This window comes from Panthera tigris, chromosome F3 (genome assembly GCF_018350195.1).
Source record: "Panthera tigris isolate Pti1 chromosome F3, P.tigris_Pti1_mat1.1, whole genome shotgun sequence".
NCBI classification, from domain to species: Eukaryota; Metazoa; Chordata; class Mammalia; order Carnivora; family Felidae; genus Panthera; species Panthera tigris.
In genome coordinates, this window is record NC_056678.1 from 36,500,729 (window position 1) to 36,528,213 (window position 27,485).

The window sequence follows — 27,485 nt, forward strand, 5'->3', positions numbered from 1 at the left end:
AAATACAAATCAAAACCGCATTGAGATACCACCTCACACCAGTCAGAGGGGCTAAAATTAACAACTCAGGAAACAACAGATGTTGGCAAGGATGTGGATAAATGGGAACCCTCTTGCACTGTTGGTGGGAATGCAGACTTGTGCAGCCACTCTGGAAAACAGTGTGGAGGTTCCTCAAAAAATGGAAATAGAACTACCCTGTGGCCCAGCAATAACACTACTAGGAATTTATCCAAGGGATACAGGAGCGCTGATTCATAGAGGCACATGCACCCCCAATGTTTATAACAGTGCTATCAACAATAGCTAAATTATGGAAAGAGCCCAAATGTCCATCAACTGATGAATAAAGAAGATGTGGTATACACACACACACACACACACACACACACACACACACACAAAATGGAATACTACTTGGTGATGAAAAAGAATGAAATGTTGCCATTTGCAATAACGTGGATGGAACTGGTGGGTATTATGCTAAGTGAAATAAGAGAAAGACAGATATCATGTTTTCATTCATATATGGAATTTGAGAAACTTAACAAGATCGTAGGGGAAAAGAAGGAAAAAAAATAGTTCAAACAGAGAGGGAGACAAACCATAAGAGACTCTTAAACACAGAGAACAAATTGAGGGTTGATGGGGGTGGGGGGCTGGGAGCAGGAAACATGAGTGATGGGCATTAAGGAGGACACTTGGTGGGATGAGCATGGGGTGTTGGTGTAAGTGATGAACCATGGGAATCTACTCCTGAAGCCAAGAGTACGCTGTATATACTGTATGTTAGCAAACTTGACAATAAATTATGTTAAAAAATACATAAATAAAATTTTAAAAATTGGACTTGCAAAATTAAAAAAAAAAAAAAAAAGAAGCCTTCCTTTACCATTTTCTTCTTGCTAGCTCCTTGAGGGCAGCACATCGTCTTGTGAATTGGTGGCAGCACAGTGATCGGCCTCCTTTCAGGCATTAAACTCTACGGTTGAGGATCTTTGACTTAGCAGCTTCTCTGAACTTTTATCCTGCAGGATACACAGGTGCCCAGTGTGAGACTCACATCAATGAATGCAACAGTAACCCCTGCCACTCTGGTGGGGCGTGTGTGGAGCTGTCCTCAGAGAAACAATACGGACACATTGCTCAGCTGCCTTCTTCATTCAGCTACCCTGAAGCCTCAGGTTATGTTTGTATCTGTCCCCCTGGACTCACAGGTGAGGGCAAGGGGAGGGGAGATGCCTTGACTTTTTAGCACTTTATGGCAGATCATGCATTTAACCAAATGGTGTAATAGCAGTAAGATCCGTGCTGTAGAAACTCTGCTGCTATGGTGCAAAGGGTCCCCCTTGTGGGCATGAAAAACAGCGTATTTCATAAATCATAATTCTTCAAATCATGAGGAAAATGTTAAAAATAAGGATAAAAGAGGTGTATAAAGGGGAAATATTTTTTATGCATTATACTGAGAATCGGAGCCTGACTCAAATCCTTTACTTTATAAACAGATAATGTTGAAATTTTTATGTTACTAAATTTTATAATGATGCTAACTTTTTGTGTTATTCATATTTGCCTGTAAAAGGTTAATGCACTTATTTATATTTACACTGAGAACAATGATCTAGTCTCAAGGAATATTCCTCCCCTACTTTATAGCTAACATTGTTCATGTATGTCAAACGTAAACGATTTTATCTTTCTCTTATGCGGAACATTCTTACGCTGAAACCCAGAGGAGGTTTGCGTGTGTGTTTCCCAATGAGCACTTGTGTTTGTGTCTGCTTCCGTGTTCTGAACATTTTCAGAAGTTTGGAGGCAGTCCCCACATTTGGTAATGAGTAGCGGCTGACCTACTACTGTATAGACACCACTGAGAAAACTAATTACAATCTAACTTTTCCATCTTACTCCTTTTTCAATAGAGTAATTGATACCTGAGGAAAACATTTAGGTTGTTATTGAAGATTTCTGAAAAAAGTAAATAAGGAATAAGAAAACAAGGGAAAATTTTCACTTATTATTTTCACTTACTGTTCCCTTTTAGAGTTTCAGTTGCGAAGTTTAATGATCTTTGATTCATGGCACTGTTTGTTGTAAGTTTGCTATAGAAGGCATTTCCTTAATCACTGTCCCCTCTATGAGAACACATAGGAGAAAAATGTCCCCAGTGTCAATGTCAGGAGAAGTAATATTTTTCCTGAACAACTTCTAGCTTGCATGATTTTTCCCTTAGTAAAAAGCATGCAAAAAAATCTTGATAAATGATAAAAAGCATGAAATAAATTGTGGAATGCATCGTATTTGCCGATCATACAGTCTGCTAGAAATCTTATCAGCTAATGTGAGTTCTATAAGCATACAGTTTTTTTCTGGAATATATTTATGTACTTACCTTACCTGGGATTATTTAAGTTTCCTATTTCTTATAGATGCCTTTTTTTTTCTTATTTTTTAAAAAAATATTTGATCTTGGTATAGTATGTGTATTTTTGTCAGCTATTTTAAATTCTTCTTGAAACAGGTTAGGGGAGTTATAAATTTTTTAAATGTTACATTTAGGGCTATAAAGAGGAAATTATATCGAAGTTAGAGGCCATTGTAAATATTGCCTCATTAGACAAAAGGACATAATTGACCAATGAGTCTGCAGATCCAAACAGGAGAGGCACTTGAATGTTCTGGAAAAGTGTGTTGGCCTCAATTTTTGACAAGCTGCCAAGAATGACTATATGAATAAAGAAGTCGTGGCTGTCCCGAATCTCTATGGCTTAATGAAATCAGTTATTTTTCACGGATGTAAATTCCAAAAATGGGTTCTCATGATCAGTTAGTTGTCCTCTAAATGGTGATTCAGGGTCACAAGCTCTTCTCTCTTTTTTTCCATCTTCAAAAATGGTTTCCAAGTTTCTCATGCTCTTCTGCAGCAAGCCACTGCAGGAGGAAAGAAAATGGAGCATGGCATCTAGGTTTTTATGGACCAATACCAAATGTAGTGGCTATCTCTTCTATTCATATTTCATTGGTCAGATTTAGTCATATGACCACATTTAACTACAGCACAGACTGAAAAAACCTAGTTTTTTTGTGTACTTGAAGAGAGATTTCGTGAGGAATTATCCACTTTGTCTTCTCATTCTCTTGATAATGCCTTTCCTAAAGCAGAAGTTTTAAATTTTAATAAGATTCAGTTTATCAGTTATTTCTTTCATGGATCATGTCTTTAGTATTGTATCTAGAAAGTCATCAACTTACCTAAGGGTATCTAGGTTTTCTCCCATGTTATCTTCCAGACATTTTATAGTTTTGCATTTTAGATTTAGGTTTGCAGTCCATTTTGAGTTAATATTTGTGAAGGGTGTAAGGTTTTTATCTAAATTCACTTTTCCGTATGTAAATGTCCAGTTGTTCCCCTGCCACGTATTGAAAAGACTATCTTTTGTTCCTCCATGCACTGAAAAGACTATTGCTTTGCTCTTTGTATGTGATCAATCGACTGTATTTACATACGTTTATTTGCAGGCTATCTGTTCTGTTCTATTTATTTATTTGTGTATATTTTGCCAATACCACATGTGATTACTGTCTGGAAGTCTTGAACTTGGGTAACGTCAGTTCTCCAATTTTTTTCTCTTTCAGTATTGTGTGTTGTATTCTGGGTCCTTTGCCCATTCACATAAACTTTAGAATCAGTTTGTTCATATTTATGAGGTTATATGCTGGAATTTTGGTTGGGATTGCATCAAGTTGGGGTGAACTAATAATCTTGAAAATATTTAATCTTCGTATCCATGAACATGGGACATTTCTCCACTTATTTATTTCTTTTTTGATATCCTGTACCAGAGATTTGTCATTTTCCTCATATAGATTTGGTACATATTTTGTTAGATTTATACCTAAGTATTCCATTTTTGAGGTGCTAATGTAAATGTGTTGTTAATTTTGAATTCCACTTGTTCATTGCTGTTATACAGGAAAGCAATCAACTTTTGTATATTAACCTTATCCCCTGCAACTTTGCTATATGGGCTTGTTAGTTCTAGGAATTTTTTTTTTTGTCAGTTCTTTCAGATTTTCTTTTTTTTTTTTTATATGAAATTTACTGCTCCTGCCTTTTAAAAAATTCATGTTTGCATGGTATATCTTTTTCCATCCTTTTACTTTCAACCTATACTTGTAATTGATTTTGAAATGAATTTCTTATAAACAGTATATTAAACACATATTGTAGGGTCAGCTCTTTAAAAAATTTATCTTGTCAATTTCTGCCTTTTTAATTAGTGTAAGTAATCATTGATATGTTCATGTTGAAGTATCTCATTTTCTTATTTTGTTTTCTTCTGGATTCCCTTGTTTTTCTTTCCTTGCCTTCCTGTGGGTTACTTGACCGTTTTTCAGGATTTCATCTTGATTTATTTATAGCACTTTTGGGTATATTGTTTTGTGTAGTTTCATGGTGGTGGTTCTGGGTATTACAGCCTATTGGTATTAACATTAACACTTTGACTGAAATAGAGGGACTTTATTTCCATTTAGATTTCTTTATCTTTCCCATTTCAGAATATCATTGTCTTGAAGATCAGATGGTATTATAGTTCTTGTTTTAATCACTACATATAATTTAGAAAACTCGTGAAGAGAATTGACAGTTCTTTTCTTTCAGCATTTGAAAAAATATACACCATTTCATTCTACACACCATGGTTTAAAATCAGAAATCTGGTGTCACTGAAATTGGTGTTGCCATATAGGTAATGCATCATTTCTCTGGATGCTTGAAGAGAAAATACATGGTAGTGATAATACCTTCAACTTTGTCTTTAGCTTTCAGAATTTTATTTATGATGTGTTGGTGTCAGTTTATTTGAGTTTGTTCTATTTGGGTTTCATTCAGCTTTTCAAATCTGTAGATTTATATCTTTTGCCAAATTTAGGCAGTCTTTATTTCAAGAGAATTTTTAATTGCTTATTAAATCATTTTGTGATGATTTATTTAAAATCCTTGTCAAATAATTTCAACATCTGATGCAACTCAGTGTTGATGCCAGTTTATTTTCTTTTCTCATTCAGTTAGTGGTTTTTCTGGTTCTTGGAATGATGGATGATTTTCAGTTGAATCCTTGACATTTTGGATGTTACGTTAGGAGATTCTGAGTCCTATCAGAATTAAAAAAAAAAAAAATTAGCAGGCAGTGATCTGCTTAGTTTTGGAAAATAGTTCTGACCTACTTTGGTGGGCTATGGGTCCAATGATAAGTTAAATTTCAGAGCTGTTACATTGTTATTATTTTGGTCTATTTTGTTCATGTGGTGCCACAGGGCTCCCACTGGCCTCTGCTAAGGATATAAATGACACAAATTTATTTTTTATACAGCTGTAAAAGTTTACAGTTCTATCACTTATTAGATTAAAACATTTTTTTCTATCATGGTAAGAAATGCAACTCTTTATATAATACATTTAGTGACAGATCACCATTCAAAGAAACCACTGGCGTTGTTAAATATAGCTACAAACTATTCTTTTTTATTATAATTAAGGATGTGTTTGTTACTCTTCACTATGTATAGAGTTACCTTCTGTGTTGAAAATGGTTATGGTTGCATATGCAATGTAATTTTCTAACTTTTTTATAATTAAAAAGTGAAATATACTAGAGTAGAAGTTAACTCAGAGCCCCAGAAGACAATATGCAGGGAGATAGAAATAAAGAGAGCTTGCGGTTATGGAAAGTGAGAAATAGTGAAAACAAGGAGGCAGAGAATTCTGGTGACAAGATCAAGCCCCTCTGAAGGAAGACTAGCTTTTATCTGTGGCTTCTCTGGGAATTCCAAGTACAGCAAGTTATCATGGCCCAGAGAGACCAAAAGTCTCATTCAATGTTATAATTGAGAAAAATATGAAGATCCATTTAGGTATTTTAATGACTTGGAAACTCATGGGTCTGGTTGCAATAGTGGTTACTATCCTCTAATTCCCCAAAATCATTAAATAAAATTTCCTTGGCAAAATGTCTTCACATACTGTCATGACTGTTTTGTCCCCATAGCTGCAGCACTCAAATTGAAATAATAATGGTGCATAAACACTTGATTTACAGGTCGATGCGTTTATTTAAACCCACATAGTCACATAATTTTAGTGGTAAGTTAAATAAACCTATAATCAAAGAAAGCCTGTCGTTGCATAACACTGTTCAGTCCATTCCAAAATCAGTAAATTAACTTTATTTTGTATGACCATCCTTGACCGTTACTGGAAGGAATGTTGGCTGCTTCTTTCTATTATGTTTTAGCTTTCCAGTTTGGGGCAATGGACTCAGTTCTAGGGATATAATAATGAAAATACATGATCTCTTCCCCCCAAAAGCGGAAAAACCATGATGAAAAAGATGCACAAAAATACAAGGCAGTGGCATAACTGCCTCAGCGAAACCATAAAAAGATACAGACAGATCAGAAGAGATGACCTATTTATGCTATTTTTGTGACATAGAATTTATTAGAAGTTACAAGAATCCAAATGACTTGGTACGTTAGCATTTTTTAATACAAAGGACCATGTTAGTTTAAAGATTAAGACAGGATCCCACGACCTGTGTGCTTATCCTTGAAGCATCCTGTTCTAACCAACCAAGCTAAATTGGAAACAATTGACTAAAGTTTGTAATGTTAACATTTTGTTTCTGTTTATCAAAATATGGTAGTGATAATACCCTTAACAAGTTTCCCAACTGTCTCATAAAGCAAGTCCAATTTTCCATTCTAAATTTCACTCCCAACTCCAATTAGCATTTACTCCAACTAAAAGCAACACCATCACTGGTCTCTGGAATGCTACATTATTGCCTCTGAGGCTGGGATTTATTCTGCTTCACCCATCTGCTCTCTGCGTGGAAAGAATTGAGGAGTGCAGCAGGGGATCTTGTGAAGTCCTGGCTTCAAACCTCAGGCAGAAATAGCGGGGTTTTTAACAATAAACACCCCGATGAGAGCCACCTGGCAAAGTGACTGTCTACAGGAGCTCTCAATTCTCAGGTTCATCTGCTTCAAGCACAATGTTACTAAAAATGAAGCATTCACTTTTCCTTAAAAATTAAAACCTGTCACTTTACCTAAATCCAACTGAAATTGGCATATAGAGCCAAACATGTAGCATTGAAAGTGTCACATATTCATGAAGTATTGAGGTATATGGGACAGTTGATATCTCCTGTCTAAAGAGAGATTTTTCAATAGGATTTGTTCATTTGCTGACTTTATGTTTTAGGCTTATAGTTGTTCTGAGAGATTCATTGTTTTTCTTACTTACAATTTTAATTTTGAGAGTTCAGGTCCTAAATAACTTAAATATATTTGATACACATATAAGACTATTATTCTAAAAGATCAAGTGTTGCTTCAGTTTTTACTTACTTAATAAAATGTGTATTAATATTTCCAATAGATTCATCTAATTCACTTCCTCTGCCTTTGTTATGCATATTAACCTCTATACACAAAACTGTTTGTATTGTGTATGAGCACATTTTTGCTTGAACTACTTTTGGTTTTGCTATGGTAACTACAATAATTAGGAAAAGTGTGCCACCTCCTTGTACATAGATTAATTTTGAAAATCATGTTTTGGTACTTACTACCCGCGCTCTACTAAGATATTATAGCTAGTAGGAAAATGTAACGGCTATGATTTGGTAAACCAAACTTAGAACAAATACAGAGAATGGGCATATCTGTGGTACCCTAATGACATAGATAGATAACCATGCCATCAAGGGTCTTGGCTACTTTACAGGTAAGCATCATTTTGTTGACTTGAAGTCAAATGACCTAAGGAAGAGCTCTCAAATGAATAATCAGTAGACAGATGCCAACTCTCCAAATCAAATATTCTGGCCATGTATCAGAAAAAGATTAATTTTCTAAAACAAAGGAATAACACCATTATAAATTCTTCACTAGGAAATTCGTAATTCAATTCTCAATAATTCACATTGTTATAGGTTATAGGTGCTGTCCTTGCAACTTCAAGGACCTGAATGGTACATTTTCATGTTGAAATCCTATTTTCCTGTGAGAGGTATGGGCTACCACCATTTAAAAAAGCTGTAAGGGCAGTAACATGTTCTAATCATATAAAGGTGTTTGTTAGTGCAAGAAATTGAACAAAATGTTCAGAGAAGAGGGCGAAGATGCTAGGATATGTGCTTGCAGTGGACCATCATATGCAAACCCTCATATGACGTCATCAACTGCATGTTTGCTTCCTGTGAGGGTGGCCATATTGACACCACATGTCATTTTCTAGCTGCCCAAGATCCCCAAAAGTTTCTTTGAGCATGGTAATCATTGGGAAGAACAATATTAGTGACCTTCACCTGACCTAATCAATGGTTACAACCCTTATACCGAAGTTCACTGCTGTAGTTGTTTAGAGTCTGCCTTCTGACAGTAACGCAGAAGACACTTAAGAAAGACCTTTCTCCCCCACCCCTGCTTCCTTCTCCCCAACCATCTTCAAATTACATTCACCTGGAATTTTACTTGAGCCCTGAGCAGCTCAGGTCCCAGTCCTAGGGAAAGTATTCAAAACCTTAGATCAACCAAATCTCTTACAGAAGAGTCGGATCTCTTTTTACCCAAAGGAGATTATTATACCTGCTCTTGGTAAAAACCACTCCTACTTCTGCAGTGATCCTATTCACCTCCTCCTAGACGTTACATAAGAATTCCTGAAAAGTATATAATCATAATTGACTATAACTTCCTCTAAAGTCTCTTAGAAGTAATCTCACCATGACCTACAGGTGAGCATAACTCAGTCCCCTCTAGATGCCCCAGCACCCAAGTCCCTTCATGCCAGGTCCACTGAGCCTTGGTCTCTTATGCCAAAATGCTCTGTGCATTGCCTAATTTCACCCAATTTCCCACCCTTTTCTGGACTGCCCACTATGTGCTAAAGGTCCCAAGCGTTATTATTAAGCTCAGTTACCAATAACCTTAAGCTCTTGTCCAAACATTTCTTTCACCTACTTGCTTTAGCTGAAATCCAGCTATCTTCTCAGGATATTATTTCTTCTGCAGCCCTCTCACATGGAGGCAGTTTTCTGTTCTCCCAAATCCCAGTTAACTGGTCCTGAAAATAAGCTACATGTCCCTGTCATTTCATTGTTACTTCTAGGCAGTCGTTCCTCTCTCTTCATTCAAACGCTCAACTTATTTTAAAGCCTGCGTCTTTGGAGGATGCCACCTACTTCCTGTCCTCACTGCAACCTTCTTACTTCCTCCTGGTGCCTTCCCCTCTATCACTGAAGATCTTAGTATGGTACTTTTATCATTCTCAGAGGCTTCAACACCCATGCAGAAAGTCCATGCACCCATTATGTCCCATTGGCCTACTTATTTCTAAACACCATGACTGCCACCCCACAACTTCTACTTACCCTATGATCACAGTTTTTTCATCACCAGTAACCTCACTAAAAAACAAACAAAAACCAAAAAACCCTCACTTTCAATCATTCTATTCTCTAACCATAACCTCTATTTTTTTCCAGTTCTCTTAACTCCAAGACTTTTTTCATTGTTCCTAGTCAATTGTTCTAATATTTCTTTTCTTTCCTAATTACCTCATTCCTTATCCCAGCTTGGATTTCATAGTCTAATCCTATAATTATTCCCTTGCATATGCTGTCAGCAACCCTGACCCTGTCTCTCTCCATTGCACTTACCTGGCAAAAGTACACTTATGATTAGACCTAACACTCTACCTTCTCCACATCTACAAGCAATTTGAATGTGGCTGGAGAAAATCTCACAAGTCACCCACTGCACTGATGAGTATCACTTTAAATTTATGACCCACATCTCAAGGAGGCCCTTAGCACTAGAAAACAATCCTTTGGGAGTTCCACTTCCCAAGATGACCTTTTATACTTTCTTTTCCTTCAAACTTCCAATACTGCCTTCTTTGTTACTCTAAGTTGATTTTCAGATTTCTGATTTCAGTCAAAGAAGAACTACCTGATCTTCTCTCTACTAAACCTATTGTTGGATCTGAGATTTGATTTCATCCTAATTACAAGCTCGTAACTTAGTATGTGAATGCTTCATGGATGCTGGCAGAAGACATAAGACTTTTGAGTCACAAAAAAAAGGCCCACACAACAAACAGCATGAGCATCAGATTTACCTCAATTGCTCTTGCACACAAGTCCCACAGAGTTGACACTATATATATATGGACCAGATGAGTATGACAGAGGCACAACTGAAGAACACTGAGATGGGGAATCCACTGTTTTTATAGAAAGCAGTATGGAGCCTACTCTTTGAGAGCGAGACATTACTTCATCCTTCACATTAACTTGCAGTCAAACCAACCCCAAGGAATGACCTGGGGCCATGCAGTCAGGCCCATGCATTCTTGGCATTCTTAGCAAGAGCCTGCTAGGATACACAAGCGCATGATGGATTGCTTCTTCCAGCAAACCATCCCATTGCCATGCGTGTTCTTGGCTAAACTTGATTTTTCATATGAATATGCCACTCTATTAGCCACCCTGATTAATCTGACTGTCAGAGATTGGGACCAAATCTGTTTTATTTGCCTTATACAACAGATACTGTCCGGGCGCCTGGATGGCTCAGTCGGTTGAGCATCCGACTTCGGCTCAGGTCATGATCTCACAGTTCGTGAGTTCGAGCCCCGCGTTAGGCTCTGTGCTGACAGCTCAGAGCCTGGAGCCTGTTTCTGATTCTGTGCCTCCCTCTCTCTCTGCCCCTCCCCTGCTCATGCTCTGTCTCTCTCTCTGTCTCAAAAATAAATAAAACATTAAAAAAATTTGTTTTTTAAAAAGGATACTGTCAACGAGACTCTAAGCAATAGGATAAGGTTAGCATGTAATATTGACTTGAGTTCTACTCCCCAAGGTCCTGAACTCAGCAAATGGAGTAAATCCCAGGGAAGCCATTATTTCAGATAGCCAAGATATAGTCTAAAGCCAGTCTGTGACTTATGCAAGGGTGTTTAGACCCACCTGGCAATTCTTTGACGTCATTACTAATAACCGCTGGGGTAATAGATGAGTAACCCTCACCCTCAAAGGAAAGGCATTCTTTCACATACAAATATATAATACAGAGGAACACACTTCACTCCAGTTTGGAAATTGTTGCTAAACTTGATTTAGATCGTGGTTATGTTGGTTTGGTTAATGTGGTACATTGGGCAGTGTCACTGAGTAGTTGCAGCCTTGGTTACTATGTATGACAACTCAAAGCTGCTTGGGCATCAGGAGGAGCATATAAATTTGCATTATTAGGATTGATACAATATTATACGTGTCCATCTGTTTGTACACATCCAAGGTTGAGAAGGGGACAGGTTTAGGAATGCCATCGGTGGTGTCAGGCATGGCAGAGTAGTTTAGGATCTCCAGGACTACAGAGTTTTTATAGCATGTAGACAAATCCAGTAGTGAAATAAATTGTCAACTACAGATGCTGCTGGATTCAGTTAGACCATGTTATTGTTTTCCAGTCGGCAATGCTGGGTCTAAGGGACAAGGAGAGTATAAATTTCCACCTTCCCCTGAACCACCTAGAGTCTAAAGTGTCCTGCCCTCAAGTTCTGATTGTTGTTCTCCCTTCCATGGCTATGTAACTGATGTGTTCCATCCTCTAGCTATATCATTACCTTTTCTCCAAATATCTGCTTGAACCAGTACCTTTCAGTGAAAGGAGTCAAGTATAAATATGAAAAGGTCATTTAGGGGCGCCTGGGTGGCTCAGTCGGTTAAGCGTCCGACTTCAGCTCAGGTCACGATCTCGCGGTCTGCGAGTTCGAGCCCCGTGTCGGGCTCTGGGCTGTTGGCTCAGAGCCTGGAGCTTGCTTCCGATTCTGTGTCTCCCTCTCTCTCTGCCCCTCCCCCGTTCATGCTGTGTCTCTCTCTGTCTCAAAAATAAATAAACGTTAAAAAAAAAAATAAAAAAAAATAAAAAAAAAAAAGAAAAGGTCATTTAAAAAATTTGCAGTGGTACATTATATTTTTCAAATTGGTCCAAGTGGGCCACTGTAAAAATTGGTGGCCAGTATTTTCAACCAAGTGGACATTCTCTTTATGATCTAGGACCATGTTAGTTCAATAAAAGAATCCAGGTAGCTGAATCAAAGTCTCAATTCCTTAGTCTCCCCTTTAGGTGAGCTGCCACTCAGAGTATATACAAACCAAGGTGGCCTGGTTATTAATGGTAGGGGCAGAATCATGAATTTTCAAAGTAATCTATATGACCTTTCACCCTTTTCATTCTGATCATTGCCTAGGAGGTGGCCTACACGAGATAATTCTTTTCTGGTGATGGCTATGTTTTGTGGCCTGCCTCAATAAAGTATGTGGACCAGGAAGAGGTAAAGGAGATATAGTAAAAAATCTTCTGGGCTTGATTTTCCAAAAGTCTGCCTCACATCTCAGTGGTGCCAGAAGTCTTACCAGAGAATGAATGATAAGCAGATATGGAATAGCTGTTGAATTTCTTGGATATCTGCCAATTGTTGGTTGGCCTTTATGAGAAAAACAACACACTCTTGTCTGGTTGTAGATAGCCTGGAAAACTGAAAATAAGAGTCAGCTGATCACACTGGAACAGCAACAATATAACCTTAAAATATGTCTATAGTGGCAAAATATCAATGTTAGTCATGCATGTGCTTAAGAGAGAGACTCTCATAGGATAGATCTATTTTTAATTTTTTGAGGAACCTCCACACTGTTTTCCAGAGTGGCTGCACCAGTTTGCATACCCTATGACCCAGCAATAGCACTGCTAGGAATTTACCCAAGGGATACAGGAGTGCTGATGGATAGGGGCACTTGTACCCCAATGTTTATAGCAGCACTTTCAACAATAGTCAAATTATGGAAAGAGCCTAAATGTCCATCAAGTGATGAATGGTTAAAGAAATTGTGGTTTATATACACAATGGAGTACTACTTGGCAATGAGAAAGAATGAAATATGGCCTTTTGTAGCAACGTGGATGGAACTAGAGAGTGTTATGCTAAGTGAAATAAGTCATACAGAGAAAGACAGATACCATATGTTTTCACTCTTATGTGGAAACTAAGAAACTTAACAGAAGACCATGGGGGAATGAGAGGGAAAAAAAAGTTAGGGAGAGAGCCAAACCATAGGAGACTCTTAAAAGCTGACAACAAACTGAGGGTTGATGAGGGGTGGGAGGGAGGTGGGGTGGGTGATGGGCATTGAGGAGGGCACCTGTTGGGAGGAGCACTGGGTGTTGTATGGAAACCAATTTGACAATAAATTTCATATTTAAAAAAAGAGAGATTGAAAGAGACTCTCAGAGGTCCAATGTACTCAATTTTCTAGAAAAATAGAAGGCAGAGGAAATGCTCCATGGAATGTGGCCCCCTTCACTGAAAGACAGACCAATTTTGGCAGGAGTCACAGGCATTGGTGGCTTCTAGATCACAAACATACAGTTTTTTGCTATTGCCCATAATGGTGAATGTATTGTTTTGTCCAGTATGAGAATGGAATCCAGCAGTGATGGTGGTAATAGCAGTGATCTGGGTGGTTTAGATTTGATGAGCAGCTTGATTCTAGTCAGTCTCATTAGACAGTGGGCTCTTACTATAGTCATCTGTGTGATTGAACCAGACTGTCCGATTGACAGTTGAAATTTGCTTCCATAGTTCAAGGCCCTAAAGAGGGATATCTTTAGGGGTGCCTGGGTAGCTCAGTCAGTTAAGCTCCTGACTCTTGATTGCAACTCAGGTCATGATCTCACACTTCGTGAGATGGAACCCTGTGTTGGGCTCTGTGCCGACAGCGTGGAGCCTGCTTGGGATTCTTTCTTTCTCTCTCTCTCTCAGCCCCTCCCTTGCTTGTGTGCTCTCTCTCTCTCTCAAATTAAATAAACATTTAAAAAAAAAAAAAGAGGGATCTTTAATCTGTAGTCTGTTGTCTTCCAAGTGGCAGACCAGATGCCTAGGTCATTATCCATAGCCTAAGAGCTGTTTTCATAGCAAGCAGTAAGTCAGTCTGCTTTTGGTCCCAGAGAGAGATGTCACCTCAAAGTTGCTTGGTGGAAAAGAAAAAATCCCGAATGTTGGCTCAGGTGAAGAATGGTCAGGTCTTGCATTCTTGGCACAGCCAGCAAGAATTTGCCGGGATCCTGAATGTTCAAGGCAGACTGACACTCTGACACCTGCCAATTTACCTGTTTTTCATTACTCACCACATCCCAGTACCTGCCCATGTTTGGACTACCTTCCATATTACACTCTCACCCAAGGCCCTCCACTCATGCATTGGGTCCTCAGTGACTCAAGGAATTTCATTTACCAATCATTTCTTCTGTATCTTGCATCATTGATGTCCACTGTATTCTAAACCACTCTCATCAACTTGGCTGTCTCCCATCTGAAATCAAAATGGTCTCTAGAATGCATCTCCAGGTGTCATCCCACTTCTCTAGGCCAACCTCTTCCAGAGAGATGTCTATACGTACTCTACTTTCTTACTCTCCCTAACCCTCTAATGTCAAGCTGCTCCCATAGCTTCAGTGAAAACTTTCTTGTCAATAATTCCCATTGTGCCAATTCAAAGCTTAGCTTTCAGTCCTCATGTTACTTGACCTCTCGGTACCATTTTACCAGTGTTCTCTTCCACCTTCTGGGTCTAATTTCTTTATTTTACATCTGTCTCCTTTTCTTCCTACTCACTGCCATTCTGTTTCTAGGTTTTGCCTCTCTTCTTCGAAGATTCCAGGACACCATAATGGTGTTTCATTTACTCTTTTATTTTTATTTTTTTTTAACGTTTATTTATTTTTGAGACAGAGAGAGACAGAGCATGAATGGGGGGAGGGTCAGAGAGAGAGGGAGACACAGAATCGGGAACAGGCTCCAGGCTCGGCACTGTCAGCACAGAGCCCGACGCGGGGCTTGAACTCACAAACCTCGAGATCACGACCTGAGCCAAAGTCGGACGCTCAACCGACTGAGCCACCCAGGCACCCCTCATTTACTCTTTTAGATATTAGTTCAAATACCACTTCTCCAGAGAGGTCTTTTTGGATTTCAGTAAATGAGATGCCCTGACTCTAGACCCCACCATATACATATACATACTCTATTTCCTTACCTTCATTAACTTCTTCTTATTATTAATTACTACATGATTAATGCACACATGCATGTGTGTGCATGTGCGTGCGCACGTACATGCACGCACACACGCGCACAAAGACACACACACACACACACACACACACACACACACACACACATACACACACACATACACTTCTGTTTATTTTTTAGCTCTCCCCTCCCAGCCCTGACTGGAATTGTCCACCATGAAAGAGGCTTCGAATGTCTTGCTGATTATATAGCTCCAGGACCTAGTCCAGTGCCTAACCCATAATAGGAGGCCCAACAAATGTCTGTCAAATATAAAAGCTAACACCATTCAGTGGAAGCTTCAGTCAAATCGCAGGACTCTCAGCAGCAAGTATTGCTCATCAGTCCACCTATCAGTTAAAGTTTTGTTCTCAGCAGCTAAAAACATTAAGGAATCCTAGGAGGATTCCTTCATTCTCCTTAACCAAATATAATTAGTTGAGGTTCAGAATTCTTGCCCCAATTATGGTCTATGCCAATTTTGATAAATTAAGTTTTCCATGCAAGTCGATATATCGTAATTTGAAAAATGTGTTCTGTAGATTTCTGATTGATCTTCAATTTTAGGAGCATCTAACATCGTTGAGTTTCACAGTTCCAACTTTCTTTGTATCAGGAATTTAAAGATTTGCAAAGAAAAACTCAAATGTCGGGGCGCCTGGGTGGCTCGGTCGGTTAAGTGTCTGACTTCAGCTCAGGTCATGATCTCGCAGTCCGGGAGTTCAAGCCCCGCGTCGGGCTCTGGGCTGACAGCTCAGAGCCTGGATCCTGTTTCAGATTCTGTGTCTCCCTCTCTCTCTGCCCCTCCCCTGTTCATGCTCTGTCTCTCTCTGTCTCAAAAATAAATAAACGTTAAAAAAAAATTAAAAAAAAGAAAAACTCAAATGTGTTATAAGAGTTTGTACTTTAGTGAGAAATACTTTTATTAAAAATGAAGTCTTGGGGCACCTGGGTGGCCCAGTCAGTTAAGCGTCTGAGTCTTGATTTCATCTCAGGTCATGATCTCAAGGTTGTGAGATCAAGCCCCACTTGGGGTTCTGCACTAGGTATGGAGCCTGCTTCGGATCCTGTCTCCCTCTCCCTCTGCTCCTCTCCCACTCATGTGCGTGTGCTCTGTCTCTCTGTCTCTCTCTCTCAAAAATAAAATAAAATCAAAAATAAAATCAAAAAAATAAAAATTAAATCTTTTAAAATTTAAATTATTTTTTTATGATTTCATGATCTCTTTTTTTAATGGATCATGCCAATTCTGTACGAGTTATTGGAAATGTGATTATAAGCACTTCATAGCTTAAGGCAAGGTTGCTCTATCTCTGTGCCTACTGTTTCCCTTGGCATTATCATTGGGTGAAATGAGTATTTTTAGTTCATTGGTTTATGACAAAAGTAACTTTAGTGGTTAGATGTTATCATATAGCTACTCTGGTTGAGTTGGCTTCTCAAGGGAGGAGCACAAGGTTTTGTTCACATATAACAATGTTTTTGGATTCTTTTTTTCCATTTTGACTTCCCTGGTTTATTTCTCATAGCGTGTGTGTGTGGGTGGGGGAACGATATGATAAGGCTGTGTGTGGATAGGCCCTTTTTGGCACATATGAAACTTCTAGTACTTTCCAAGTATCACACAATGGTGTAGGTGCTAGCCAACTGTTTAAGAGTTTAAAAATCTAACCAAGCAAAATAGTCTGCTCTCTACAAAGAAGTAAATTTTTGTTTAAATTGGATTCACAATGTAGATCAAGATAGCTTTATTATTTGAACTTTTCCAGGTAGTTATTATATAGCTGTTTTGTAGAGATTAGCCTGTTTTACTGTCGTCTTTCTCCATTCTTAATCTTTCTCTCTCTTGCTCATTCTTCCTCACATCTCTCTCTTTCTCTCATTTATGATTGCTCTTAATAAATTCACTAAAATTTTATATGAAGGATTCCCCAATCCAAAACTCTGTCACAACTTCTTGAGAAAAGAGGAACTAGACTCACTTTTGATGCATTGGAGATGCACCTATGTAAGTTTAAGACTTGTTTTTAACTTCTCTGATGGTAGTCTGGCTCCAAAAAGGAAGATCTGAATGAACCATTTATTAAAAGTGTCACAGATACTCAACTGTTAAAAGCTATCTCTGTTCTTTTCTTTCCTCAATGGGTTTTCTTTAAAAGCATCTCTCTCAAAATTGTGGTTTACCTTCTATTGAAAAACCGTGATAATTCAATTATGGTGATTTCACCTCCCTTATTTGGTTCATGTAAATAATTTATTGAAGTATAACACACAGGCAGAAAAGTGTATGCTTCATCCATTCATAGCTCAATAAATTTGTTAGCTACCTTCTGCTGAAGAAGGCAACTAAAACCTGTGTAGGTCATAACAGACGCAAAGTTCAGCTCAATAAAAGGAATGGCTTTCAAATAACTAAAGCTATCTACAAATGGACAGGCATCCTTGTAAGGAAGCAAGGTTGCACGTGATTGAATTTTTTTTCATGAGTAGGAAAGATGAGGTCTTCCATTGACTGTGATAGAAAGGACTAGATGACCTCTTTGATTCTTTCCAACTCTAAGAATGTATATAAAAACAAACTGAAGATCAGTGTCCTAGAAGTAAGTAGCATCAAGGCAATTGTAAATACTCATAATGAAATTCTAGTTTCTAAGTATCATTGAAGACGATAGTTAGAAGATCCTTAAAAATGACTTTTTAAGTCCCATTTAGTAAGTGCATTGAAAGAATAGTGGGATGGGTTTTTTTTTCCATATTCATAGAATATTTTATTGTAAGCTAAGAATACTAACAATGGAGGCACTTAGGTAGCTCAGTTGGTTAAGCGTCCGACTCTTGGTTTTGGCTCAGGTCATGATCTCATGGTTTGTGAGTTTGAGCACCACATTGGGCTCTGTGCTGGTGGTGTAGAGCCTGCTTGGGATTCTCTCTCTGCCCCCTCTTTCTGCCTCTCCCCTGCTTTCTCTCTATCTCTCTCTCTCTCTCAAAAATAAGTAAAAATAAACTTAAAAAAAGAATACTAACAATGAGATCTGGGGCTAAAGGTTAGTGTAAGTTTCATAAGGTGGGAGATGTATATCTAATCCTGTTTTCTGGGTGAATTTTGACCAATAGTGAAATTTGTGTGTCTCTCCTTATTAAAGCTAACATAATTTTAACACAAAGATGGTACCTAGGTGATGACTATAAAACTTTTTCGTAACTATGCATCCCAAATTCAACAATAGAATTAAGATTTCATTCTTGTGTACTTTTCCATGATGAAGACATTTGTTTCTTTAATATTCTTCCGTATGTGACCATTTCATTTTGTGTTTTAAATGTTTTAATATGTTATTTTGTTTCAATGATTTAATAAACAGGAAAAGAGGGAAATAAAGATAAGAATTGACTGATTTTCTTCTTAACACCTGGGTTCTGCAGAGCCCAAGGTGATTAATTGAAAGCAGCATTGCTTTTAAGTCACCTATTAGACAAATATTCTGGAATATCGTCAAAAGTTTTGGCAAAGAAGAATCATTTTTTGGATGGGAGGTTAAACAAAGGCCTGGGCCTCAAATTTATCTATGTCTTTGAGTGAGTTTTAACACCATTGACCTGGCCGAACTCCAATACCATTCATTATATCTTGCCTGTCTCAATCGACCTTGAAATTTTAATAAGGCCCTATATTTCTTGTCTTAACCCACTTTCATAATATTGCTTAGAGCAGCCATCCAGCTGTGGTTTTTCACTTAAGTAGCTAGATTTATCTAGCAGTTAAGGGCATCCTTGTATCTCACATTCCCCCACAGAAGCAGGAAGAAGCTCAGTGAATTTGTTCCAGTGAAAAGATTTGAACAGCTTAGACAAATAGGTAAGAAAATCCAAGTAAGATAATCCAATTGCTCATAGTGCATTCATTAGGAAAAATGATAGAAGCAGGCACCCAGCTGAGCACTTAACTTCAACCATAGTTAAATTCTGCAAAGCCCCAAAAGGTAAAATGTTACAAGAAATTAAAACACCGGGAAGCTTTACACCAAGATACATTCCAGATCATCTGAAGCCTTTTGCCTTTGAATTCTCACAGTTGGCTCTTGGGCGCTTTGATCCATCCTGTCTGAACACATCACCATGCCAAGTTACACAAAGCAGCCCAGCAGGACTGACAAGGCCCAGGAGCCAGCGCAAGTGCGCGTCTGGCGCATCTCTCCTAGTTGAACTGTCCTCGTTGGTGAGGATTTTTAGCATGCAAATCATGCACCTAAAAGCAGTAGGAAAAGGGAAGAGATTCCTCGGCTCCTCCCTATTTCTAGTGAAGGATATATTTCCTTTCATGACCCCACTGTCTCATCTGAGAACCATTCCTGTGTGAATTATTACTCTTAGATCCTGAAAGATCATTAATTAATATCAGCTTTATGAGTCTTCATCTAAGCAATGCCTTACTAGGACCTTTAGTCAATTTCCATTAAATGGTTCCTTGCTCTGGTCTATTGTCATTCTCCCTCTTTTAATATTTTAGCCTATTTAAGCAATGTACATTGGAGAAAGCAGTGGATTTTTCAGTGATTTTAAAGACTATATTGTAATAGAGAAATGAGAGGATCTTAGACTATGATTATGCTTGAGTCACTTAGATTGCATAATCCCCATTTAATCCATATTTCACAGGCAAGTGTAGATTGCAGAAAGCATGCCGAGAAAAATAAAAAGACAGTATTCTTTCAGCTGCACAGAATAAATACGGTTAAAACCCTTCCATACTATAGGGCTGAGCACCAACCCCACATGCAGTTGAAAACCTGTATAAAATTTTTAAGTCCTCCCACTCCCAAAGCTTAACTACTAAATAGCCTACTATTGACTAGAAGCCTTATCTATAACATAAATAGTTGATTAACACATATTTTCTATGTTATATGTATTACATACCGTCTTCTTACAATAAAGTAAGCTAGAGAAAAGAAAACATTATTAAGGATACTACAAGGAAGAGAAATTACATTTACAGTGCTGTGTTTTATTTGTTGAAAAAAATCCTCATGTAAATGGACCTGTACAGTTCAGAACTATGTTGTTCAAGGGTGAACTGTAATTATTTTCTTTAGTAAATACAGTGATATCTTCCAAAGATTTTCTCTATGGAAAATTTAGACATAAATTTAATTTGTATATGTGCAACTAATGAGCATAATTATATTTTGTCCTTTGTCATAAATCCTCTAGCTGTCATGTATTAAATTGATTTGGTCAAACCAAGAGCCCATAGAAAATGATTAAAGCCACAAGAGGTTGTGCATAGAGCCTTTGATTTTTCAGATGATAGTACAACTCATTGCAATAGTAATAATGAGCATTGTCACTGTCTGAAATTAACAGAAAAACTTTCCACAGCCACTTAATTCATATGAAAAATTTTAGAAATTTACATACCGATTAGGAAAGTCAAATACATACCAACCACTGGAATAGTTGAACTTCTTAAAAATGTTCTGCGCTCTCTGTTGTGAGGGAGCCAAATAACTGATGGGCTTTGAGGAGTAAACTCTTTTCTTCGGATGTGTTTGATGCTTTCCAAACAAGCTTTCCTCCTTTAGACCATAAGAGGTTTGATTCAATATGTCATGTTCAGATACACACGGTGTGCCTGGCACTATGCTAGGCATTCCTTATCGGGCAAGATGAAGTGAACTGTGACCGTGGTTGGCAGCATGGGCTGTGGAGCCAGACTTCCTTGGTGTAAAGGAAGACTATTCTCTGTGTCCTTCTATTTCCTCACAAAATATAGATAATAATAGTAACCTAATTTACAGAGTGGTTGTAAGGAATAAATGATAATATAAACAAAAAGCCTAGAACAGCCTCTAGTGTACCGAAAGCCCAATATAAGTATTTTCCATCATGACGTATCCCCCTTGAGCCCAGGGGTTTGTGGACTCACAATTTTCTTTCCAATACCTTGCACCATGCCTGGTGCAGACTTAATGATCACCAAAAGTATGTGATAAGTGACTGGTGAAAGAATGGATGAATGAATTGAAAAAGTCTTACTTCTTTTAAGGATATATAGACATTTCAAATTTGTTAATCTAGTCAAATACTTTATGTACGTATTAGTATAAGAAAGTAAATCTCAGAGAAGATACTACAATGATCATTCTAGGATGGTAAAACATTTTCTAAAGAACGCTCTGTGTATAAAGCAGCCTATTTTCAGTTGCAAATGATCCTGTTTCTCAGTTGTATCCAGCAGAAGCTATGAAGTAGAAAATCTGCCAAAGCGAATGTCGTCATTAAAAAAAATTATGCATGTATGTTTCGGAATGTACACTAACAAACAACTCTGATCATACACTCAACCAGTATTTATTAAGAGCAGATTTTGTACCAGGCATTGTTGCATGCCCAGAAAATACTAAACAGATGATGATCTCTGCCATCACGTAGCTTATATTCTCGGGAGGGAGAAAAGACAATAAAGGTGCATTTACTAGAACTCATTTTCAGAGTCTATTTTGCTGCTTTTTAAAACCTTGCTGACCTGTCAGGATGCAGGCCTGTTCCACACCAGCCATTCTATAGGAGTTAGATTAAAGTTCTTCTAAAGTTCTTCTATAAAAGAAGTAGAAAATTGGTAACTGCTCTCAAAAATCTCCTAGGCTGAGGTTATTTGCCTGCTGTTTTTGCTGCAGAATTCTGGAGCTCTATTCCAGAATCCTTCAAGGACTTGAGTGGGCCCACAGTTAAAGTTTGAGAATTCCTGGCCCTTCTGTGCGATTCTCCACTCCTACTTGCTTACCCCTCCCCCCAATCCATACAAATCCCTGGCTTGTGGATCTTCTTTTAGTCAACACATAAATGTCTATATTGCTATAACATTTCCATATGGACCCACACTAAAATTGTTGATACTTGGGAAAGCTAAAAAATAGGGATCATATTAACAACTTTTACCTCAAGATTTTCTAAGCTTCATTTCTGTGTGGTCCAGATATATCTGGGCAGGTTATCCTCTCTTTCTGCCTCTTGGAAATAGTTTTACATGGCTATGAATAAGCATGCCCAGAGGGCTGGCTTAAGGAGCTGCTACATACAGAAATTCTCTACTTTTTCAATACAACTGCTACTTAAGTCACTCTTTGCTAAATTGCCCAATGCTCCTTTTACAAAGACCCTTTTAAGAAATTTTAGAGTTCAGAGTTGAAAGAAATCTCTTTTGACAGCGTGATATGCTATCTCCTTCTGTTGGATCATGTGATCGCTACAAACTCATGATGCTTCCCTTTTTGTGTTGGCTGTCATGAAGCTCAGGGTTCATTTTCTCTTCAGTGTCAATAAGGTTTCCAAGCTTTAGTTGTCTAGGACACTTATTCTCTTCCTTCTACATTTTCATGCTATTAAAATGACCTGTGTATTTTTTGCTTTACTGACAACCAGGATAGTTGAGACTGTGGCTTTTAATGTAAGCTATCAAAAGTATAAGTTCTTTTGCAAATGGAAAGAGAATATACAAGCAAATAAATAATTCCTAATAATGGCCATGAAGCCTTAAAACCAGCAGAAATTCATAAGAGCTTTTCAACGGGCTCAAATAAGTTTCATGCAGAAGTCACAAACTGAGGGCCTTGGTCCAGATTTTCACTTTGGATGGGGTTGATTTACAGCAGATCCAATAATTTTAAAAGAAAAACAAGTCGCTAGCATTTAAGAGTTAGAAGACTCCCAAATGCAAAATTGGATTTCTGACTTGTCTTAAATGATACTAATGGCTTACAGTAATTACATTCTCTCTGTGCCAGATGCTGTTCTAATATTTAATCTTCTAAAAAGTCCTCTGAAATACTACTGATATTATTATCTAAATTTCACAAATGAAGAAATTAAGGCACAGAGAGATTCAGTAGGATCACAACAGCTAACAGCCCAGCTGGGACCTGAACACGGACCACCAGGCTCCAAACCCTCCCAGATATGTTACCTGAAAAGAGAGATCCAAAGGCCTGGACCCACGTTCCCACTTGACGACCTGGCATCAGTAGCCAGAACTGAAAACAGCCTTGCCTCTTCAGATGATCCCCTGGTGTTTGTAGGCATTTTAGTTTTATGACCCTTGCCTTAATTCTAAGTTTAGAGCATATAGGCTTGAGAGGGGAGCTGCATCTTAAATGCATTTTCTACATTCGTAGGTGTCATCTTTGCTCGGGGTTAATTAACATTCATGAGTCCCACAGGCCTGGAGAGCTTTCTGTGAAACCCTCAAGGATGACAACGAAGTGGGCAACTGAGAACCAAAATGCATTTCACTGTCGCACAGCACATACAAGCCATTTCACCTCAATTATTCCCCAAAGCATTTCACACTTAATTGTTTCGCATTTATGGATAATAAGGACATGAATGACCACATTTGCATATTTATATTGCTCATTTGCCCTGTTTGCAGTAGTCACTGCTTTAGAAGGATTTGTATACCACCTGTTCTCTGTCAGTTATCTTTTCTCTGTGGTAAAGATTCTTGGATGGAAAAAAGTGAAAGTGAAACTAATCTCCTTCATTAAAGGTGGAGAGACTTTTAATAAAATGGGACTTGCTCTGCACTTCAGAGGATAAGCAGAAACCTTTGAAGGATTTTCTGTCTGAGGAGTTTCCAGGGAGGAAAGGATATGATTTAGTCAGCGAGTCAGCTAAGCTCATTAATTCAGGTAACTTGTTTCTAAAAAGGGAATTTTCCTCTGAAATGCTGCTATTGCGGACCTTTTTTTTTTCCTCTCTCTATATCACAACTTCCAGTCCCTGAGACAAACCACTGTTGTTAATTAGTTGAGTTAGTTGTACAATTGTACTTTATCATTTGTTAAAATCGTGTTCCTGATTCCCAAATTGTAATTTAAATAAAAAAGCAATTGAGAATTGTTTTTCCCAAAATAATATTTTTTTTAATTGCAAGTAGATAAAGGAGGCATTTCTTGAAACTGATCTTTGTTATTCTCTTTGATATTCTCTCAAGGTATATGACTATAACGTAGGAGATAAAATTGGGAAATAGGAAGTAAGTTTTCAGGTTCCTCTCCTTTCTTTAGTTTTTTTTCCTCATATCACCCCAACTCTTCACGGTGTCAAGTTCAACAGGTTATTTATAATAGTGATAGCAATCACGTATGAGAAGGTATTATACTGTAATAATATATATTCTCTACATAACGTATTAGTATTAATATTTGCTAACATTAATTCATGGCATTAATTATATCGATTATATTAATTAATTATAACATTATTAAGTATAATGTTAATTATTAATTATATGCTGTTATAACCAGTGATACCATTAGTTTTATTATTCTATTATAATTTTTAGGCAACTTTTAATTCTCTTGTATTGGGTGAAAGTGGTCAAAGGGCACAAACTTTCAGTTATAAGATGAATAAGTTCTGACCATCTAATGTACAGCATGGTGACTGTGCTTAACAATAGTGTATTGAATACTTGAAGGTTGCTAAGAGAGTAGATATTAAAAGTTCTCGCCACAGAAAAGTGACTATGTGAGGAGCTGGATGTGTTAACTAACCTTCTCGTGGTCATCATTTCACTATACGTGTATCAAACCATCATGTTGTATACCCTAAACTTATACAAAGTTATATGTTCTTTATATCTCAGTAAAGCTGGGGAAAAAAAAAGAAAAAAGCTAATTAAAATATTTAAGTTTCCTTTTTTTTTTTTTTTCTCATGAAAAAGACAACCCAGGAGAGTCTCTTCATGATTCTCAGTGATCACATGTCTTTTTAGACAGACAGTTCCTGTTAAAACCATCATTTTCTAGCCTGAGGCCTTTAAGAATATTCTGTGATAGGATTTAATAATAAGGTTATGCAAACATAGTCATTTATCCATTGCAGATTCATATATTTTAGAGTGAAATTAGAAAAAAAAAAAAACAACCCTAGAAATTGTTGAAATACTTTCCCAAGAAACTATTTCCCCAGGCAAGAGTTGAAGGCAGAAACAGTTCTGTGGTAGACAGCACAAGGGATTACATGCCAATTGCAATTAGAAGGAGCAAGAGAATTCACCTAGAGACCAGAAACACAATCCCTTTTATGGCATATTAGAAACATCCCAATCTGTCTCAATAGTAGCATTCATCAAACAGCTAACGTTCTGAAATCCCCTTCAGAGGTTGTTGGAGTGAAAACAAATTTGTTTTTAGTGTGGTATCCTCAGGAAAGAAACCTTAGAAAATCATCTGCCTTGTTGGCCTGTCCACCTCCTATAATAACTATTGATCCCATAGGCTAATTTCACCCAACTTTGATAGAGGGGCAAAGGGTCTACAGCTGGACAGAGTCTCATAAATTTCTTGTAGTTTCTTCTGATCCCTTCAGAAGAGTGGTTTAATGATATCATTTCGAAGAGAATAAAAAAGCAAACCAAGTTTCTGCTGTGAAGTTGTCACTGTAATGGAGGATGATTACATCAGAGGAAGTTCAAATGGTAAAGAATGTTTGTAGTTGCCTTGTAGTTTCCTGTTAACAAGCGAAGTGAGCATCATGTGTAACTCCACAGACTAGCAAGTATCTTTACTTCTGATCGTTGCACCCTGAAACTTTATAATAAATTCCACTCTTGGGTTTTGCACATCTGAGTGGCTGCCTTCTTGTTTATTACAGTTGAACTTAACCAGTTCCCAGAAGTGTATTGCCATAATGGAAGTTTTTCCATGAGGTGCTGCTGAGTCCGATTGTGGATGACAAAAACAAGAATTATGAAAAATGTGAAGAAGGAAGCAGTAGACCCTCCTTCCTAGCAGGGTGATAAGTCAAGTTCAAGTCTTGGATAGAGTAGTATCTGAGAGAGTCCAAGTCTGCGTATGCCGGGGCCTCTGCTTATAGAGTTTGCTGCTGAAATTTGGGAGTCCCCGTGCAAAGGCACAATTTATTCTGAGGAGTGTATTCAAGAAGTTAGGGATGAGCCAGGGGAGGGCTTCCAAGGCTAGTACATGGTACGGCATCTTGTAGTGCCCAAATCCCAGGGAGTAAGGAACTCAGGAATCCTGCTGACACGTCATCACATTCAGCTAACCAGGAAGGTACCAGGACGGTGTGACCAACACCTGAGGGCCTTCCTCTACTCTTACTCTACACCTGTGGTTCTAATTTTTCTCTCTGATGACAAGGCAAGAAACCAAAAATACATGCATACAATTACACGTATGTAAATTTAATATAAAGTTTAATATAAAATATATTTTGAGGTTGTATATTTCAACTTATATATTATACGTATATAGGTTTCCCACTTGCCAGTGAGGAAGATGGCACCTAATATCTTGCTCTAGGTAAGACCACAGAGACTGCATAGCTGGGCGAGGGGCCCTGCAGGTTAACAGGATCCTAATTACAGACAGTTGGAAGAAGGCTTGGGTTGGATAGGGAATGAAGCTATGAAGATGGTTCAAATAATTTGCTTTCACAATTTCCATATTTCAGACTTTCCACTTGAACAGACTCTAGGCAGTAAAGAAATAGATTATATAGAAAATATACAGAATTATTTGTTTAAGCACAATGTAAAAATAATACCAGCTTGGGAGTTGGCCAGATTGAAAAGTGTATATATGTATATGTGATTATATATATATGTGTGTGTATATATATATACATATATATGTGTGTGTATATATATATATATATATACACATATATATATATACATGTATATATATAGTTTTTTTTTTCTTATTTGGAAAATAGTCCCAATCAGCAAAAATACACTCCACACTGATATTTGGACTGTTAGCTTCTCTTCGTTATACTAATGATTTCTCCTGGTACTATTAGTAGATGTTCATTTTCCAAACTCTGCTAGCAATATTGTTGAATGCCAAGAAAGGACCAAAGGAGCTAAAAGGGGAGAGAGAAATAGGATGAACTGTTTCCAGTGCAACTACTGCTTCATAAAAAGTGGAACAGCAGAGCTCGAAATCCTCACTTAAATGAATCAGTATGACTACAGAATGCTTGTAATAAAATATAACTTTAAAAAGTGCTGTGGGTCAGCTATAAGATGTGCAACTGGATAGAAATTCGACAGATCTTCAGTGGACCAGGGAAATTGCTCTCTCACAAGGAAATGAGGTCCTGTTAGAAATGAGAAAGTGCAACTGCATATTTGGAAATTTCATTTTCTGGAGCTGCCACCACAGTGGCCAAGCAGGGAATCGAGTTACAAATGCAGGTAGTCTTTAAACTTGGCACCAGATGAAAAAGGCACGGGGAGAAGGTACTT

The 27,485-nt window shown here is 37.8% G+C and overlaps 1 protein-coding gene across 1 annotated transcript in view; it reads left to right on the forward strand.

The window, feature by feature from the left end:
• Positions 1–27,485, forward strand: part of CRB1 (crumbs cell polarity complex component 1) — a 132,229-nt gene that overhangs the window by 18,281 nt on the left and 86,463 nt on the right. Inside the window, exon 4 of the mRNA XM_042976687.1 lies at positions 1,035–1,217. Within this exon, the coding sequence (XP_042832621.1) occupies positions 1,035–1,217 (183 nt within the window). The remainder of the gene's footprint in view (positions 1–1,034; positions 1,218–27,485) is intronic.